Here is a 21,719-nt window from a genome sequence, read left to right on the forward strand (position 1 = left end):
AATGGATAGAGAGAAGTGCAATAAATTCGCAACAACAGCGATTGAAAGTGGCGATGAGTCGACCACCATCGTGACAACAGCGAACTCGTAAAGCTAAAAAAGTGGATTATAAATATGCATTAATGTCTGTCAGTGTGTATGTGGGGGGTATATGTATGCATACAAAATTCCACACAAGCATAAATCTTAATTTATGAGCAGTAATTTTTTATTGCCGCACGGAGCACTGGACCAGCATGTCAAGAGTGCAACAAGTGCGCATTTCTGCGCTGCAAGTGCGAACGCTGTTGCCAAAACGAAACCGCAAATGCATTATGAAAGTGTGAATGCGCCGCAAACCCGCAAATCAAATGAAATAGAGACGAAAAGTAGTGAAAAAAAATGAACGCTGCTTTGTTATGCCGGCATTCAATTACGAATTTACGCGACTATTATGTTTGAGCGCTGAGAAAATTTTGCATTGACATGCCGCCGGCGTGTGTATGTACATATGTATGTATGTCTGAAAAATCATGTCAACCCGCAGCCGAGCAGACGAGCGCTGCAAAGCAAACACACAAACCGAAAAACAAGTGAATGCAATGCGGGCAGCGCGGCGTTGCGCCTCCCTATCGCCAATGTAAACAATGTTGCATGCAATTTGAAAGTTGCCAACAACAATAGCGCCACGCTGACAGCAAACAACTGTAACAATCGACGCTGCAACACGGTGACAATGTGTGAATTTGGCTTGCGCATGCGCGCACACAATACGTCAGTTGCCATACCTTTCTCTATCACACACATATACCACCATATAAGTATGTATGTACATGCATGTTGTTCGCTAAATTAGCGCTGATTGTTTGTTGATGGTGTCTCGAGTGTTGACTACTGTTTTTCTGCTGCGCTGCCCTCAGCACGCCGATTTGTCATTGGAGCGCGTATGCGTTGCGCATGCGTGGCTGCGCGCTTTGGCGTTGCATTTCTTTCGTGCGTCGATAAATTGAATTGTTTAGAGTTGTAAACAACGCAGGTGATGCACAACATAATGATTGCGATACAACAACATTAATAACAACACTAATATTGCTGTATTTGTGACAGTGATGGCAAGAGCAAATGGCTGTCGTACATTTTTTTACACACAACAACAAAAGACATAAAAGTTATTTACATTTTATGATGACTTTGTAAAATATTGCAGAAAAATTGAATGCAAAATATCTGCTTGAACATGCTTTGTACGACAATCAGCGCTTAAATCCCGAAAATTCGGTATAAAATTACTGATTTCGGGTTTGATATTGATCTTTCCGACAAATGAGTCGGACAAGAAACAGAAAAACTGTGAGAAAACCATTTGAAAACTTTCCTGATTGAGGGGTTTAAATGAGTTAAGCCTCATCCCACTCTACCTGGGAAAAACTGGCTCATCCTAGCAAGACAGAACAATACACCACAGCCGATGACACCATAACACAACACCAACTCAACTCACCACACCTGTACAACCCACTCAACAAAAAGGATAGACATCGGGATGGAATACACAATTCGTCATTTGCGGTTCGCCTATCAACAATTCGTCACATTCTCCGCGCTGATATTTTTTCGTTTTTTATGCATACGTTCGATCATACGCGGCGCCACGTATGTAAATCCCTCCTACGATCCACCAGCGGCCCGGTATTCAACTTACCCGCTCCGTACACCTACATGCTTTCGTCGTTCAAATAAAATTTATTATTTTTTACAAATTTAAGTACATTAAATGACTGTAAACCCATCAAACTACATTAAATGATTTTACATATAAAACGTCAGCATTTTTAATAAACCAGTGTTAAAGTGGTTAATACTTTGTGTCCAAATTTCAAGGGGATTGAGAATGGTATGCCATGTTGGGTCAGAAGAATGAGAATGCACAGTACAAGGACAGCTACGTGCCCTCTGAGAGCTCTTGCTGAACTCACTCTGTTTAAGACATTTTCAACAGTGAATTTCTTTTGTAAGAGATTGTATGACATGGATGATAGTTTGCCATATCACTGACCATATTTTCTAAGACCATAAATTCTGCAACGTTTTGAGTGAAACTACGGTTTAAAAATGTCGATGTGGTGAAGCTATGGCTATATGCTTTTGTTGAGGAACATAAATACAGTATCTTTTTACTCATTTCTATAAATATTCAACCTATTTCCATAGATAAAATATTGTTTGGTGGGCTACTATTCGTAGAATATATTTTTTGATATGTAAATATAGATCTCAGTTTAAGTAAAAACCAATACAAATGTTTTTACCAACCATATTCTAATTTTAAATCAGCTCATGGAACGGGTTTTTCTATAGAAATGCTAATCAGTAAGGTTTGCCATTTTATCATGGAAAGATATAGATTCCAACAACGAGTCGAAATTTTTAAAATTTACTACCGAAATTCGGAGTCTGTGGCCTCAACTTTAAGAGCGCTACGCTCTATTTATGGTCGTCATAATCTTCCTGACAGATCAACAATTCAGCGTCTAGTGGAAAAATGTGAATCCACAGACACAGTATAAAATGTTCTCGAGCCAGTGAGACAAAAAAGTGCCCATAGTGTTGAGAATATTGCTGCCGATAGATCATCAATTGAGGAAGACCCTAATCAGTCTTTCACACGTCGTTCTCAAGCGCTGAACACCTCTGTCATGGCCTACATCCTTGCAAGATCAAAATGACGTAAGAACTTAGGCAGCTTGGCTGCCATAATCGTCGTATGTTCGTGAATTGGGCTGAGCAACAACTTGAAAATGTTCCGAGTTTTCATTGAAAAATCGTCTTCAGCGATGAGGCTCATTTCTAGCTGAATGGCTTCTTCAGTAAGAAAAATATGCGTTATTGGTCAGGCAGCAAGCCACACGTACTCCATGAGTCACCATTGCGTCCCGAAAAAGTTACGGTTTGGTGCGCTTTATGGGCCGGCGGTGTCATGGGGCCGTACTTCTTCCGTGATGATCAAGACCGGCACGCTGAATGGGAAATGCTACCGCTCAATGATAACTGAATACTTTTGGCTCGATTTAGATGACATGGACTTGGACAATATGTGGTTCGAACAGGACGGCGCCACAAGTCACACAGTGAATGTCACAATCGATTTATTGAAAACCAAGTTTGGTGAACGTGCCATCTCACGAAATGGCGCAGTCAATTGGCCGATCGGTCGTGCGATTTGTCGCCGTAAGACTATTTCCTGTGAGTCTACGTCAGTCTATGGTCTATGCCAACAAGACAGTGACGATTGATGAACTTCGTACGAATATCGAACGTGAAGTTGGACCATTATCGGCCGATTAATGCTTGAAAACCGTCGAAAATTTAGTCTTCTGCAAGCGTGCTCGGGGTGGTCATGCAAAAGACATCGAGTTTCATACATAAATGGCAACAAATGTATTTTGCAGGAATAAAAAATTTCATTGATATCACAAACCTTTCTTGTATTATTTTGAAGCGATCTTATTGAAAAACTCTTTATTTGGATATGATATACATATATAGTTAAGTATCTACCAACAACTCGAATTTAGGTCAGTAAATTTTGTTTGGCATTGTGCAAAATATTATAAACACAAACACCTCCTCTAACGTTTCGCACTTACTCACAGTAATATATGCATTAGTTTTACCGTTAAAATGCAAAGTAATACAAATTGCGCAAAACTTACAGCAAATGACAATTATTTTGAACTTTTTTCACGGCGAAATTACATGACATTAGGCTTAAGTGTCAGCCGTTAGACAACAGCAAAAACAAACAGCGGCGATTAGTGGCCAGCGACAGCAACAACCACCACCAGCAAGCAACACCCCAACTGATCAACAGTGTTGGGGGGGAAATTTGTGCTATCTTTACAGCTACCAGCAGCAAAAGCTGTATTGATGTAAATACAACGCACAACAACAACAACAATGCAAGTAATAACACCATAATTGTCGTTATGTTGAGGGCCATCAAGCTGCTGGTGGCATGCTGGTGATATGGTGTGGTCATGCGAATGCCATTTCACACGCTTACCCACTAAGCGAATTACACAATTTCCGCTGGCAATTACATACACACACATATATACTTGTACACTTATATAAATATGGTACATACAGCGCGGAGTACTCGTACATCCTCCAAAATGAAAAAAATGCTGCGGTATGTGTGTGTGTGCATATATGCCATGGAGGTGTTTTGTTTTATGGCGCTGCGACTAAACTGTGGGGACACCGCGGTCAACAAATTGCTTTATTAAGTTACACTAAGGTGCCTCCTATTGAATTTTTGTTTTGGTTTTTGGTTTTGGTTTTTCATTTTCATGATTTTGCAAAGTTGGGACACATTGCGATTAAAAATGACAAATTGAATTTAATAGCATCACAACTGTGTGTTGGATGAGCCAAATATTTTTAAGGGACAACATTGAGGTATTACGTTCGATACAAAATTAAAAAAAAATACAAAAAAAGACGTTGCAACAAAGCTTAGAGGTTTTAGTTTGCAATACATGAAACTTGATTTTGATCGGCCAGTTTGAATAACACTTCCTCAATAGATAACGATGAAGCAGACGTTTTATTGCCCGACCATGAAAAAGTTCGTATTACAATTACCTGTCTGAAGAACAAAAAGCGGCGTGAGCCGATGGATTGCCGGTCGAGCCACGGTGGGGCATGCATAAGCTCCTTTGTCGATTAGGGTCGGTCGAAGCATACCCGACGTTTGGAATTAAAGTGGGCTCTGGCCAATCCACAAAAAGGCAGACCCAACAATCTGTGCCGACTACCGAGGGATAAGCCTCCTCAAGATCGCATTTAAGGTTCTATCGAGCGTAATGTGTGAAAGATTAAGGCCCACCGTCAACAAACTGAGTGGACTTTATCAGTGTTTTGGCTTGGAAAGTCAGCAACTAGACAGATATTCACCATGTACCAAATCTTGGAAAATATCTGTGAAAAGATGATCGACACACACGATCTCTTCGTCGATTTCACAGCTGCTTTTGACAACACGAAAAGGACCTTTATGCTGTAATGTTTGAATTTGGTGTCCCCGTAAAATTAGTACGGCTGTATAAACTGATGTTGAGCAATACCAAAGGCTCGGGGAAGTACCTCTCCGAGCCGTTCAATACCAAACAAGGTTTCAGACAAGGCGAATTCCTATAGTGCGATATCTTCAATCTACTGCTGGATAGAATAATTCGAAATGCAGTGCCGAATCGAGAAGGCAAAATCTTTATAGCTGCTGGCATACGCCGATGATATCACCGACCTCAACAATCGCGACGTTAGTTCTGTTTTTTTCAGACTAGATAAGGAAGCGAAGCAAATGGGTCTGGTAGTGAACGAGGACAAGACGATATGTCTCCTGTCATCTAACAAACAGTCGTCGTACACGCAACTTGGCTCCCACGTCACAGTTGACAGTCGTAGATAATTTTGTCTATCTTAGGATCTGATTAACACCAAAAAAAATGTCAGCCTCGAAAACGTCAGAATAACTCTTTCAGCTACTTCGGACTGAGAAAGCAATTGAGAATTCAAGCGCTCTCTCGATGAACAAAGACCAAACTCGAGAAGTCACTCATTGTCTCCCGTCCTGCTTTATGGTGCAGAGGCATGGACGATGATGTGTCGGTGTTATGAGTTTTCGAGAGAAAGGTATTCTGCTAAGATTTATGAACCTTTGCGCGTTGACCACGGCGAATATCGCGTTCGATGGCATGCTGAGCTTTACGAGATATACGGCAACATTGGCATAGTTCGGCAAATTAACAGACAATGGCTATGTCATGTCGTCCGAATGAAAACTCTCGAGGGTACAGAGCAGAAGAAAAGGAAAAGCCCCACTCCGTTGGAAAAACCGGGTGGAGAAGGACCTGGCTGCACTTGGAATCTCCAACTGGCGCCAATCAGCGAAAATGAGGAACGACTGGTCCGTTGTTGTAAACTCGTCAACGCCAATAAAGAAGAAGAAGAATTTTAAATTACCTATCCATAATTGCATATAATATTTTCAAAGTTTTTAAGGCGCATATCGTTACTTACATAAGTTAAAATTTTCAAATTCAGTGCTGGCATATCAAAGTCAAGTACACAAACTTGAGGAAGCCATGAAAATTGAAGCCAACATAGAAACCCAATAACATAAACAAAAAGTTTAAATTGGAAATAAAACTAACCATTAATAATAACAGTTAATAATGTTATTTGCAAACAATTTTGGTTGCAAGTAAAGGGTGATTTTTTAAGAGCTTGATAACTTTTTTAAAAAAAAAACGCATAAAATTTGCAAAATCTCATCGGTTCTTTATTTGAAACGTTAGATTGGTTCATGACATTTACTTTTTGAAGATAATTTCATTTAAATGTTGACCGCGGCTGCGTCTTAGGTGGTCCATTCGGAAAGTCCAATTTTGGGCAACTTTTTCGAGCATTTCGGCCGGAATAGCCCGAATTTCTTCAGAAATGTTGTCTTCCAAAGCTGGAATAGTTGCTGGCTTATTTCTGTAGACTTTAGACTTGACGTAGCCCCACAAAAAATAGTCTAAAGGCGTTAAATCGCATGATCTTGGTGGCCAACTTACGGGTCCATTTCTTGAGATGAATTGTTGTCCGAAGTTTTCCCTCAAAATGGCCATAGAATCGCGAGCTGTGTGGCATGTAGCGCCATCTTGTTGAAACCACATGTCAACCAAGTTCAGTTCTTCCATTTTTGGCAACAAAAAGTTTGTTAGCATCGAACGATAGCGATCGCCATTCACCGTAACGTTGCGTCCAACAGCATCTTTGAAAAAATACGGTCCAATGATTCCACCAGCGTACAAACCACACCAAACAGTGCATTTTTCGGGATGCATGGGCAGTTCTTGAACGGCTTCTGGTTGCTCTTCACCCCAAATGCGGCAATTTTGCTTATTTACGTAGCCATTCAACCAGAAATGAGCCTCATCGCTGAACAAAATTTGTCGATAAAACACATTTCGAACCGAACACTGATTTTGGTAATAAAATTCAATGATTTGTAAGCGTTGCTCGTTAGTAAGTCTATTCATGATGAAATGTCAAAGCATACTGAGCATCTTTCTCTTTGACACCATGTCTGAAATCCCACGTGATCTGTCAAATACTAATGCATGAAAATCCTAACCTCAAAAAAATCACCCGTTAAATATTTCTACAAAAAGTAATAGAAAAAGCAGTCATATACTCAAGCGCCATATAAAGGCAAAGCGCCGATTGATTTATGAAACCCGTTCAAACAGTTTTATTGTGTACGCTTGCGGCAATATGAACAATTAGCGTTATGTAAAGGTAAAATATATCCGCTTGTTGCACATGCAACAGTTGTGCGCACTTTGCGGTAAAGAATTTTCTTCCTGCTTGCAACCACGAGCCACACCTGATTGGACTTTGGCGGCCGCAGCTGTACTTAGTGGCATCAAAAGGCATACTTGAGTTGTATATATGTATGTATATTGAATATGGATGCCATGCACTTATGTTGCCACTTAAAACTGTACGCCACTGAACATGCAACACGTTCTACAAATCGGTTCCGGCGGCTTGCAACTTGCAACAACGCGATAGCAGTGCATTATCGACACCACACAGTTAAGGGCGACCATTAGTGGCACCGAAACGCACCGCTTTGGTCAATAAAAGAAAATTTTCATAAAAGAAAATGGAGAAAATGCCAACATGTAGAATAGTTAAGGCCCAAAGACCGCTTCTACTGTGTTAGCGTAACGGCGGTGCAGGAAATGCGAGGAAAACTGTGTTATGTGTGTAAATTGCTGCATAAATCATGCGGCCTGCCACAATTGGTTAGTGTGTCTAAGCGTTTGCTAACTGTATATTGCACTACTGCGGAAATTAATTTTTAATTTTTTATTTAAAGCCAATTGCGGCGGCCGCACACAAAGCAAGGAAGAGGTGTGAAAATTGAACAAACTGTGTGCGCAAGCATTCATACAAACATACATACATACATACACACATGCCATACATGGAACAGCAAAAGTGAGGTTATAATTAATTAATCAGTGCATATATAGTATATGTGGGGATGTGTGGCAACACACTCGCCTTTATTTTTCAATACTTACAGGTATTTGTGGAATATGTATAGACATATGTGTATGTATGTATGTATGTCTCTATGACTGTATGTAAATAAGTATTATGCTGTTATTACCTTCTTGCAGCATTACATAACGGCTTGTTAAAGTTATGATTTGCAACGGTGCCGCATCTGCCATTCAGCACATTTCCTAGACATGCAACACAACAGCAGATAAGCGAGCACGATACGAATATGCCGCGCTATATAGTATACACAACATATAGACCCATCTAATCTCGTGCGACCTAGTCAACGGTTATCAAAGCGGTTGCCTCTTCCGGTTTCCCTTTTCGCTGCAATTAATTGCGCCGCTCATTGTGTCATTATGACTTAAGGCAAACTTTTTCCTTTCACTGTCAACGCCGCATAAAGATGCAACTCGAAACATATATATACATGCTTCGCTACTTATGGAGGTAGCTCAATACATATAGATGTACTTTAATACTTAAGATGCACCTCAATACATTAAGATGCACCTTAATACATACAGACACACTTCGTTTCAAAAATATGTCTCTACGCCTCATTCATATGCATAGTTCGCTGCGGGCGTGGAAGTAAGTCAGTGGTGTTTCTTGTGCCGCTCTCAGCGCTGCTGTCAATCGTTGTTGCAATTATCTTAATCTTTGCTATCTTGCAACACTTATGCAATTTTAAAGCAACAAAAATTGGTGGTCTAACATACCATTGTCATCTGTTGATGAGGGATGTGTCCAAATTTTCGTATAAATAAGGAAATGAAAGGCGTTATCAGCAACATTTTTGACTGTTCTTCCGTCAACTGACGGAAATTCCACAAATATTTTTGATTTTACGTTGTTATTATGAACGCGGCTGGCGTGTCTTGTGTGTGATTATGACAGCTGATAGGCCAAAGTTTTTTCCAGCTGGGGAGAGAGCACATTTCGGTGGTCACTGGACGTAAAAAAAAATTCTAGAAAAAAAGTTGTGCTTTTTCTACATCGAACCCCGTAGACCTCTAAATCATTCAGATGGCCCTGGAATTATTCCAACTCGCTTAACATTTGGCTAATATAATCGGCCTACTGAGCATACTATATGCTCGACCTTCCCAAGTGACATCGTTTCGCTCTAAGGGCTCTTGAAAAATTCCCAGAAGATCAGACGTTTTCGAGCCAAATTTTGTTTAGCGATGCGGCCTACTTCTGGCTCAATAGGCATGTAAAAAAACAAAATTGCCGCACTTGGAACGAAGAGCAACGTGAAGAGATTCAAGAGCTGTCTTTTCATCCAGAAAAAACAACGGTTTGGTGTGGTTTGTGGGCTGGTGGAAGCATTGGTTCATATTTCTTCAAAAATGATGCCGATTAGAACGTAATCGTCAATGGCGACCGTTATTGCACCATGATAACCGAATATTTGACTATATTTGGTTTCAGCGAGAAGGCGCCACTTCCTACATATCGAATCAATCAATGGATTTATTGAGAGAACACTTCGGTGGACATATAATTTCTCGTTTTGATAGGTTAGAGATGTATTAAAAATGTTAGTCTATTTTAATTTATGATCGGCCTTATTGAAGAACCTTTCAGCCAATTGACAGGAAGATCGACGGATTATGGATTTAAGAATGATCTTTCAAATTAAAACCATTTAACAAACGTATAATGTTATTACAACAAAAAAATTACATCATCTTCGTTCACATAACGATGATGGATGTGTGGACGGAAGGAAGTCACTGGAGAAGAGGCGCAGTGAACTTTTTTACGGATGGATCAAAGCTGGGTGGAAGGTCTCTTCTTACTTTCAATTACATCAAGCTGTTTCATCGTCACACTCGTTTGGCTGTTTGGATAAAATGGAATCGACCGAACAGACCACGCAATATGATGCAATTTTTTCCCATTTTTTTGTTACATCGGATTGCGAAAGAGTTAACCCCCTTGTCTTTTTTCGTTCAAGCAGTGGATCAATGGACCTCGCGTGATGAAAGACCAAAATTGAAACAGCTCGGCTGTCTTACTTTCAGCGAACCAGGAGGTATAGTCGAAACAGAGATTACCCACCTCAACAAATTTTTGATAGGCTCAAAGAGCTTTGTCGATTTACGTGGGGTTTTATGATCAATATATAGGAGTTTTGGGTGCTACAACGGACCGGCGCGCTTAGAGATTCTTGTTAGGATCGACCTTCTAATGCAACCTAAGCGAACTTACATTAATCAGCCATGAAGCTTCCAACGGAGTTTGGCATGAAAGTTCGGAAATTATAAATAGCAAAATTTTAATTGATTTTTTAAGGTCTGATATTGAGTTTGGTGGCCCGTGGAGTGCTGTTGAACTTAAAATAGCTTGATGTATGAGTAATGTTAAAAAGATTTGTTTATGGTACAGATGTATATACTCAAGGAGGATGGAGTCATGTGTATAAGTTCACGTAAGTAAGTGAGGAAAGTTCTCTGAGCGCCATTTACTTGGGAGTGGCCAAAAACGATTCATTGACTTATGGCTCCAGCACACGATTTTCAGTCATAGACCAAGTATCCTTGGTGATGAAAAGTGAGAAGGCCAACCATCTCTCCCCAGGGTTTGGGACCTGCCGCATAAAAAACGCCCTAATGAAAAGAAAACAATAGTCTTGGATGAGAGTTTCACGGGTATAACCGCGTAAGCGCTGTCTACGCCAATAAAGAAGAAGAAGAGTATATATTCAAAACTATATTTGTTTGAATTTTCAAAACAGAAAGTGAGAGTGTTGCCAGAGTGCAGTGGGAAATTGTGTAGTATTATGTGCGTATGCGGGTATTTATGGTAAACAAGTAGGCTTAAGGTCCCAGCGGAAAAACAAAGAAAGTTCGTTAAAGATAGCCATATATAATACTAACACACATGCACATATTCACACACATTTGAATCACCACTGTTAGACGCAGCAGCAGTTAGTCGTAAATTTTAAATAAAACGAATTTATGTGCGAAGAAATATTTGCGTGAAACAATAAAGGGCAAACGAAGTCGTTGCAGGCTCGTGGTAACCCTCTGGCCGACAGACATTTGAACTCCACTAACTTAATCTCAAACTGAAATAATTTTTTTTCATTATTTGTCACCACACATTTTTCGCATCATTTGTTGTTGTTTTCTGTTTAGCTAAAATTGAGATACTTTAACATAGTAAAGGGCTCGATCACAGTGGTACTTAACGGTGAAATGTTACCGCAGTTGAAAGCGAAATTTATTTGTGAAAATTGAGGGATGCGCATAAAGTAATTTGTTATTTTGAAGAAGAGCAAATTTTGTTTGTTTTGTATATAATAATCGTGTATGTATAGTCACTGCTTCGAAGCAAGTGGGCGCATGCGTGTTTTCATTAGCACTTTTGAAAGCGCAAGTTTGGCATTGAATTTACGATTAGCATGCTGCTGATAAGCAGATATATATTACATACATATGTACTAGTGTTCATATATACATAATCTAAAGTCATCTGATAGAAGACATGATATTAAAGTGTGCTGCCAATTCTTTAAAATAAGTTGAACTCGGTAAATTAACTACAAGGGTGTAATGGGGTATAGTTATGCTTCTGTATCAGTAGTTACAGTCGTAGGGCTCTACTCAATTCCTACTTATGCGTCCTCGTTTGAAGCCTGACAAGAGAGGAAGTTTCAGCGGAGCTAAACCGATTTATTCAGTTTAAGGGTTCATTGTAGTGTAATTGCAGCGTCGGTTCACCAAAGGTGCGGCTGCGAGCGGGCGTCGGTGTGGAAACAAGCAATTTATACTATTCGCCTAGCGAGCTTGGCAGCTGGGTTTTGGTCATGCTACTTAGAAACCATTCACAATGGAAACAACAATCTTGAATAAAAGACCCGACTTTTGACGATGACCTCAGCAAACGTAATAAGGATTATGATTTAAGGGCATGTGATTGGAACGTTAAGTTTCTACATTAGAAAAGTGTCGCTGCTCAGACCGTTGGTGCCCTCGTAAAAGTAAATGCTGTCATTACCGACGCTTAAGAAATGCGGTGGACGGGACAAGAACGGAGACGAGAATGTCTTTGTGACATTTACTTCAGCGGCCATATAAAGGAAGCACAAATTTGGTGTGGGATTTGTGATGGGAGAACGACTCAGTCGTCATGCTTATGAGGATAGGGTGTGGAAAGAAGGCACCTTTGGTACAAAATTTGGAAAATGTGATTGTCTGTATTACTAGATACAAGCACAGGAAAATTCATCAAGCTACTTGACTATCTCTGGATCGAAAAGTTCAAAACTAGACCGATCATGTTGTGATAGATGGACGACGCGTTTCCAGTGTACTTGATGTGTATACGCTCTAAGGACCTAAGATCAACTCGGACCACAATCTTGTTGTAGCGGAGATACGCGCGCACCTCTGTAGAGAAAAACACGCACGACAACAAACAAAAAGAAGGTACGACGCCGAGAAGCTATAAGTACGGCCGGCTGTTTAACGGCTTTCTACTCGGCTTCCATTCCTGCTCTCTGAGAGCACTCATCTGCTACTTGGTATAAGGAAACTGTGGGATGGCATTTTAAGCTCCTTACGTATAGATGCATTGGTTTTCGCAAACGTCAAAGAACACTAACGATGAATACTATCGTGTTGCAGAAAGCCGACAGCCTAACTTGCAATGTTGCAATCGACCACATCACGAACGGGGTGGGGTAGATACCGAGAACTAAGGCGGTCCGAAATGTGTGACATTGAAGTGCTGGAGAGTCTGGCCGATAGGGGTAATGCAGGAAAGAATTTTTTGTTACAAATTTGAACTGTAAGAGGTGGATGCTACGAAATAGTTGAAAATGTTGTAAAACGATTTTGGGAAGTCTACTGGCACAAATCAGGCTGAGAAGGTCGTTAACCGATCGGATACTTTCCTTATGCTAGTCGTACATTCACTGCTATTTCAGGACTTGAAAATAATAGTGTTGACATTAGAGAGACAGCAGAGATCTCAACCTCACTTTTCAACCTTTCTGACGAAAGAAACAACATACTTTGGTTAATGTTTGGGTATGTTAGATTCATACCAAAATACCTCAATCTTTTGCAAAAACGACGAGATCGTAAAACGATGCCCCTACATTCATCAAACGCAACATTACTGGTGATGATATGTGGATGTATAAACCGAACGTCAAAACTGTCTTACAATCTAGTTCATAACACTTCAAAAAGGAGCGGAAACTGAAAAAACAAAAATTTTCTAAAAATACTGAAGGCCATTCCAGTCAAGGATTACCCTTCTTGTATGGAAAATTGGATATCACGTGCTTGTATTAGCTCAAAATGAGCTTATTTCGAAATATTTGTCGATTCAGGACAAATATTTTCAGATTGTAAAGGGTGATTTTTAAGAGCTTGATAACTTTTTTTAAAAAAAAAAACGCATAAAATTTGCAAAATCTCATCGGTTCTTTATTTGAAACGTTAGATTGGTTCATGACATTTACTTTTTGAAGATAATTTCATTTAAATGTTGACCGCGGCTGTGTCTTAGGTGGTCCATTCGGAAAGTCCAATTTTGGGCAACTTTTTCGAGCATTTCGGCCGGAATAGCCCGAATTTCTTCGGAAATGTTGTCTTCCAAAGCTGGAATAGTTGCTGGCTTATTTCTGTAGACTTTAGACTTGACGTAGCCCCACAAAAAATAGTCTAAAGGCGTTAAATCGCATGATCTTGGTGGCCAACTTACGGGTCCATTTCTTGAGATGAATTGTTGTCCGAAGTTTTCCCTCAAAATGGCCATAGAATCGCGAGCTGTGTGGCATGTAGCGCCATCTTGTTGAAACCACATGTCAACCAAGTTCAGTTCTTCCATTTTTGGCAACAAAAAGTTTGTTAGCATCGAACGATAGCGATCGCCATTCACCGTAACGTTGCGTCCAACAGCATCTTTGAAAAAATACGGTCCAATGATTCCACCAGCGTACAAACCACACCAAACAGTGCATTTTTCGGGATGCATGGGCAGTTCTTGAACGGCTTCTGGTTGCTCTTCACCCCAAATGCGGCAATTTTGCTTATTTACGTAGCCATTCAAGCAGAAATGAGCCTCATCGCTGAACAAAACACGCGCGCGAAACACATTTCGAACCGAACACTGATTTTGGTAATAAAATTCAATGATTTGCAAGCGTTGCTCGTTAGTAAGTCTATTCATGATGAAATGTCAAAGCATACTGAGCATCTTTCTCTTTGACACCATGTCTGAAATCCCACGTGATCTGTCAAATACTAATGCATGAAAATCCTAACCTCAAAAAAATCACCCGTTACATAGACGACTTTAAGGTGCCTTAGTACACTTTTTACACATCTGGGTTGAAGGCACTGTTGTATGTCTTCTTTTTAATTGGCATAGACACTGCCTACGCGGTTATAGCTGAGTTTACAACCGTGTTTGTATGCAGCTTCAGAGAAATTGGATCTGCGTTGAGAGTTCCTTTGTCATTTGTCTCCAACAAAGCTGCGCTCAGAATACTGCTCGGCAGCACAAACTGAAACCTTTTAAAGTTCTAGGTGTCTTAATTATTATATTAAAAACAAAATATCCCATTGGATGGCTTAACTCCACTCTTAAAGTGGTCTTCATCTTAAACACCTAAAATTTGCGTGAAATTTTTGAAATTGAGAAAAACAAAAGCTAGCAGCAGAAATGCTATTGTCCAACAAAATGCTTCACCTCCAAATCCTTCTTAAGTGTAACTTTAGGTTTGCATTCAATTACTTATCATTAATCTGCGTTAATTGCCAGATTTTCACACGCATACATCCATAGGTTATACCAACTCCTCCAGGCGAGAAATTTTACAGCTCATGTAAGAAAGCCGGAAAATGCCCACGCGCTGGTTGACGGCAGCTCTCATATAAGCTGGCTTATTTTACAAGCCATACTATATACATATATGTATGTATGAGTATGTCTGAGTGTTTGCATGACACTTGAAAGTTCAAGTTAACGAGTTACTCTTTCCATTGCAATGACTGGCAAATCCGAGTGAGTAAAATGAATAATAATGCCACTAAAATGATAATGATGTTAATGTTGACATGATATACGAAATCTGCGACGTCATAAATATACACACATACTATATACAAACTTACATATGTATATATACATAAAAATGCAGTTTGTGGGTAAATTATGAAAAATGAAAATCCCTTACTTTTTTTAAGACTAATTTGTGGCCAAATGACAAACATATGTAGAGGCATATATACATATATGCGTACGTATTTATATGTAAAGCATATGTTGATGTTGCAGCCGCTGGATGATGAAAGCAGCAATAATTGTTCAGTGTTGGTAAAAAAAAAATAATATACTAACTAGTCAAAGTGAAGACTAAAAATATGTACATATACATATGTATATATAAGCTCATATATATGTATTTAAATATACACACATACATATCTCTACATATACGAAGCATCTTCAAGCCTTTTATTCAACAACCACAAACATTTATTGACCAAATGACCGCCTTTGACAACTTTACTAAGCATGACAGACAGTCTCAGCAGCTTCTAAGCTTAAGTGCGGTAGTGTAGAATGTAGCCAAATAGTTCCCGCAGTACTCTTCACAGCTTAGCAATATCTCTCGGCTATTAATTTTTTTATTAAAACATCACTAAATGAGACCAAAAGCCGCTAACAAAGCGCAAACATTGAAATTGGGCTGTCATATTGTCCAGAAAAAAACAAAGAGAGAAACAAGAAAGCTGTATGTGAAAATGTGCAATGTCACTGACCGCCACAGCCACCGCCAGCATAATTGGCCTGGTCATTTTGTTTGACAGACATGATTGTTGTAAGCATATAAATTTCTCAAATCACATATGAGTCTACAAGATATGGCTACCACTACTAACGATTATTATTAACTGGGTCAACGGCGCACAGCATAAGTCACTGAAACCGTGAAAAAACGTCTAAAGTGGCCGCTGCGGTGCCGCGAGTATGAGTATCTTCGAGTTACGGTGACATAGTGCACAAAAAGAAATGAAGTTGCTTTTAAGAAGTAAACACTTTTTTCGCTCGTTCACACGCATATTTACCTAAGTAAGTGTGTAGCAGTTTGTAGAATGAATATAGAAATATAATTTGTAATAATAACAACAATTGAAGAATTTGTATTACTCATAAACCATAAAAATAAGAAGAAGAAGAAGTTATCGCGGTCAGTAATAGTTGTTGTTATGCGTCATGAATTTGAAAAAACTGCGTTGTTATTCTTATAAATGCATATCCATACATATATATTATTATACATACATACATATGCCATTTAAAAAGTGCTTACGTACTTTGTGGAAAGAGAAAATAAATAAAATTATTTTTAGTTTGATTTTAAGCTGACTAAGCGCTGAAGCTTTTTGTTAGAACTTGAATTTCTTTTGAGCTTTTAGGCGGTTCTTGCCTTTAAACCATTGGTTCTTAACATAAACATAAGAAACATTTTCACTCAAGTTTAGGAAACATAACCTTTAAATATGAAAGGCACTATTGGCCTTGACACCGATAAGGGAACCCATTTTCCTTACTAAAGGTTTACGTAGGCTTACGGGTTTCAAAAAATCGAATTATTTTTTATTGTTTTATGAAATTCTACAATACCTCTAGAATATTGTCCTAAATTTTCAAGTTGATCCGATTAATAGTTTCGGGGATTCAACCTTGCGAACTTGTGCGCTCGAGGCTTGCTAGGCTAACTGCGCCGTATTTAAATGCGTTTTTCTCAAATCTGTGTGTGGCAAGACTTCCCGAGAACTACTCTACCAGTCTTCAAGAAATTTTACACAGCTCTTTGAGATACAATTCTTAAAGACTTGGACGAAGAATTTTTTTCGATAAGAACTATAATAGTCGATTCGGCGCCGTACGCGGTAACTCGGACTGACGTATGTGATGATTTGGCGCTTTTTATGTCAAGATCTTAAATAAAAAGCAGACAAAAGACAGCTTCCCAAGCGACATCGCTTCGATCTATGGGCTCTTGAGAAGTTCAAGGCAGTTCCGATGTTTTCGAGCCAAATTTTGTTAGCGAGATGGGGCCCATTTCTGCCTCAATGGGTATGTAAAAAAGCAAAATGCCGCATTAGGAACGAAGAGCAACCTGAAGAGATTTAAGGGTGCCATTTCATCCAGAAAGGACAACGGCTTGGTGTGGTTTGCCGGTGGAATCATCAGTCCATATTCCTTCCAAAATGATGCCATGAGAAACTAACCGACAATAGCGACCGTTATCTCGCCACGATAACCGACTATTTGATACCTCAAATTGAAGCTTGTAATCTCGGCGACATTTGGTTTCTACAAGACCAATGCTACATATCGCATCAATTAATGGATATCTTAAAAGAAAACTTCGGTGAGCAGATAAATTCACGTGTTGGGCCGGTCGATTGGCCACCTAAATCGTGTGATATCACATCGTTGCACTTTTTCGTGCGGGATATGTAAAGTTTAAAGTCTATGTGGGCAAGCCCGCTTCCATTCAGGCCTTGGATTAAAACATCACGCGACTCATTCGCAAGATACCAGTCTAAATGCTCGAACGAGTCATCGAAAATTGTACTTAACGGATGGACCATCTGAGACGTGGACGCGGCCAACATTCGAAAGAGATAATCTTCAAAAAAATAAATGCCAAAGAATATTCTTTTGAGTGAGAATAAATATTTTCCATTAACTTTTAAGTTTATGTATTTTTTCTTTAAAAAATAAGTTAGGAACCTCGAAATCGATCATCCTCCAGTTGTAGAAAATATATTTTATCATTCAATCAATCTTAAATCTTGGATCTAAAATATTGATATGAAAAGAGTTTTTCCTTTATTAATTTTAGGTCATGAAGGATATATTTTCGAAGTCCTGATTTTATCCGTATCACAGCTATGACAATCAGAGATTCCGAGAGGATATAAATACTTTGTTTCTAACTAAGGAGTTCTAGGCTGACCCGTCTTAAACTCTACGAAATAATTTTCAATCCGCTGGTTCCGTGACATAGTTCTGAGTTAGAAGTTGATTAGATTTAGCATATTAAAGTTCTCTACTCTGGCTTTTGATGCTTCTTCTTTATTGGCGTAGACACCGCTTACGATATTATAGCCGAGTTTACAACAGCGCCCCAGTCGTTTCTTCTTTTCGCTACCTGGCACCAATTGAAGATTCCAAGCGAAGCCAGGCCCTTCTCCACCAGGTCTTTCCAACGGTATGCAGGTCTTCCTCTTCCTCTGCTTCCCCCGGCGGGTACTGAGTCGAATACTTTCCGAGCTGGAGTGTTTTCGTCCATTCGGACAACTAATCTAGCCAGTGTAGCCGCTGTCTTTTAATTCGCTGAACTATGTCAATGTCGTCGTATATCTCATACAGCTCATCGTTCCTTCGAATGCCATATTCGCCGTGGTCAATGCGCAAAGGACCATAAATCTTTCGCAGAAGTTTTCTCTCGAAAACTCGCAACGTCGACTCATCAGTTGTTGTCATCGCCTCTGCACCATATAGCAGGACGGGAATTATGAGTGACTTATAGAGTTTGGTTTTTGTTCGTCGAGAGAGGACTTTTGATGCTTCACCCTACTATAAAAACCGTCGGATGGATCAACCCGGAATTTGCTTGGTTCTTTATGCGGTCAAGAATTGTGTACACGGCGGCCAAACCTATTTGAAAAATATATGACGCCGTTACAAAAAAACTGCCTCATAAAAAATCGCGTAGGCTATGGTAATCGTGAATAATAAAATCTACTTCCGTTAGTCTTTATCTGTAATTTTTTTTTAACGAACATAAGTATACATTTCATGTTTATGTGTTTATGTAAATATAAGATATACATAAATACTTTTTCTTTTCAAATGAAACATACGCTCCAGTTTTCTTGCTTGCGCTGCTTACTGGGTCAGAATCTTAAATGTTTTTTATTACGCAGAAATTTTCATAACCAAATTTTTGTAAGTACTTACATATATACTAGCATGTGTATGTATGTCTGTTATATATTTCGATATGTGTACATATATGTATGTAAGTTACACGGAAATAGAACAACAATTTTATAGCCTTTCAAATAGTACAAGCTGCAGAGCCATATCTTCTCGCACGCATCTCAGTTAAAAATGTACCGAGAGCTTATGAATTTACAAAATTTTAATTTGACCAGTGCATAAATTTAATTATGCTTTTTGGTTGCATGAAGTAAACATTTATTTTGTGGAGGAAAGAAAGAACTGACTTTTGCCACCAGCGGCGTCCAGTGGCCGCACCGAAGCGTGGAAAGAGAACACACTGGCACAACGTATGTAAAAGTTGGTATGTGGTAAGCATGAGTGCGTGTGATTGTGGTCTACAATGTAGACTCTACATGTAACACGTGCTTTTTATGCGTTTTTTGTTACAACACACATATGCTTAAAGGCTAGTGACTACTAATTTATTATGTTCTTGCAGCTGTTCTGCATAATTTTAAATTAAATAAACAACTGTTTTTCTTAATATTAGAAAGTCATAGCTGGACTATACTATTACTCATTGTTGTTTTGTTGTTGTTGTTGTTTAAGTTTGTAACAATTTCCATTTGTTGTACTTACCTTATGTTTGCGCCGCAGCAGATGTGGTGCACCGCCTTGTGGTTGTAAGGGCACTGCCGGCTCTGGCGTAACGGTTTGTACCGGCCTTTGTGGCTTGACGGCCAACTTCTTGAGACTCGCAATGCGTTTGTCGCACATTAATGACACATCATCGATTCTTTGTAGAACCTGTGTGGAGTAGAGAAGGAGAAAAGGAGGGAAGAATTATTTATAAGTTGAGCATTTATTTATTAATAAAGAAATCACAATAATTCAAAAAATATTGTACAATATTTATTTAGTGAATAGAGAATAATTTTTCATACGTATATATTTGAATTTTTATAAATATAACATGACCATTAAAATGTAGTAAAAATATGTCAAGTTTGTTAGAACGAGCTCAGCGAGATAAGTACTTACAGCCATAACCCATTGGCGCCAGTGTCTCAAAATAACACAATCTTGCTGTATATTCTCCTAGACATTGGCTCTCCAAATTTCAGCCGAATCGAACTCGTAGCTTTGTTTTGAAGCAAATTTGTAAACGAATGTTTGAAGAATTGCTGACTGGGAACATCGTCATACTCGACGAGCAAGAAATAGTTAAAATAGTGAAATTCACCCGAGGAACCTGCTTCGAACAAGAGAAAAACTGTGCTATCGGTCGGCGAAGCGACACTGATTGTTCCGAGAAGTACAAAACGATAACAAGGTTCTATTATTCCGAGTTATTAAGGATCTTTAGGTGAAGTTTATCGAACTAAAATGATCTAGGCAAGAAGGTTATTCTTCTATGTTCATTTCAAAAATGCTTCATGCAAAGTTTAGGTAGGTTTATTTCGGGTAGACCAATCACGTTTGGACCAGTTTGCGATACGAGAGTTCAGTTCCCAAGGTCCAAGAAAAGTAGTAATCCATTTCTTGCAGTCTTTTCGATCTGTCTATCCAAAATAACTACAGTTTACTATCTTTTATATAAATTTATTTCCGTTTTGGTAAAGAGAAAGTTCTCTTAAAGCAATAAGTATTAGAAAATTAAGCTCAGCACTTAAAGCATGGAGTACTGTTAGCTCTTACTTGGCTATGCTATTTTGATTTCTAAAAGCTACGCATAGAATTCAATATGAAAAATCATATTTGACAGCCACTGAAAATTTTGATCGACATTCGAATTTAGAACTTAAAAAAAACGTCTAAAGAACAAGAACACGAAAGTGACCTCTATAGTTAATTGACACCAGCTTAGTCCGAGCTTCATTCATGTTTGTTTGGCTTCTTTAAAGCGTTTACGATACTTTGTTTACATTTTGATGTCGCAAACAAAGCAGCTATTGTATTTCAGCGTTTTTATCAACAACAAAAAGAATTTCGAGCGTTTTTTTGTGGTCTTTTCTTCTCACAGTGATCAATTTAGAATTTTTGTATTTTAAAGCAATTGTGTGATTTGCCATTCAAAAAAAGTGTAACGACAAAAGCTTTTCATTTTCATTACAGTTTCTTATGTTGCCGATAAAAATTCTTGACTTCAACAATATAATGCAAACAAGAGTAATATTCTACTAAGAACAGCTTAGGCAGCTCTTTGAGGCGCGCGTCGCGGAGAAAGCGAGTGAAAAGTTCAGCGCTTCACCTCGCCACCTCTGCACCTCGTTGAAAGCGTAGAGGTGTGAGTGTTGCTTGGCGCATGCGCGCAGTGCAAAGAGTTCAGAGTGAGTTTCAATCACAACAACAACAATTTGTATGTTGTTTCACTATAAAAGAATGAAATAAAATGTTCTACTTTCATTGCTTTTGTAAAGCACTTAATAGAATACTTACATATAAGATTATATATACATACATACATACATATGTGTGTATATATAGCTGAATAGTTGGTCAGTTTGTCTTTTAAATGGAAAATGTATAAATTATGCCGTGAAAAGCGTAGCATTTTGGAAGAGAACAATGCTTGTATTTTTAGAACCAATTTCCTACAAATGAATGTCTAGGTT

The 21,719-nt window shown here is 38.9% G+C and overlaps 1 protein-coding gene and 1 long non-coding RNA gene across 9 annotated transcripts in view; one reads left to right on the forward strand and one right to left on the reverse strand.

The window, feature by feature from the left end:
- The window catches only part of LOC105229179 (guanine nucleotide exchange factor DBS), a 166,443-nt gene that overhangs the window by 65,818 nt on the left and 78,906 nt on the right, over window positions 1-21,719 (reverse strand). For all 8 annotated transcript variants that reach the window (XM_049453840.1, XM_049453841.1, XM_049453846.1 and 5 more), the window contains exon 11: window positions 19,744-19,911. In XM_049453840.1, coding sequence (XP_049309797.1) covers window positions 19,744-19,911 — 168 coding nt within the window. The remainder of the gene's footprint in view (window positions 1-19,743; window positions 19,912-21,719) is intronic.
- LOC125777857 (uncharacterized) lies at window positions 6,241-14,427 on the forward strand. Its single transcript, XR_007422426.1, has 2 exons — window positions 6,241-6,407; window positions 13,642-14,427. It is a non-coding gene; the product is annotated as an uncharacterized LOC125777857 (long non-coding RNA).

This window comes from Bactrocera dorsalis, chromosome 3 (genome assembly GCF_023373825.1).
Source record: "Bactrocera dorsalis isolate Fly_Bdor chromosome 3, ASM2337382v1, whole genome shotgun sequence".
Lineage (NCBI taxonomy): Eukaryota > Metazoa > Arthropoda > Insecta > Diptera > Tephritidae > Bactrocera > Bactrocera dorsalis.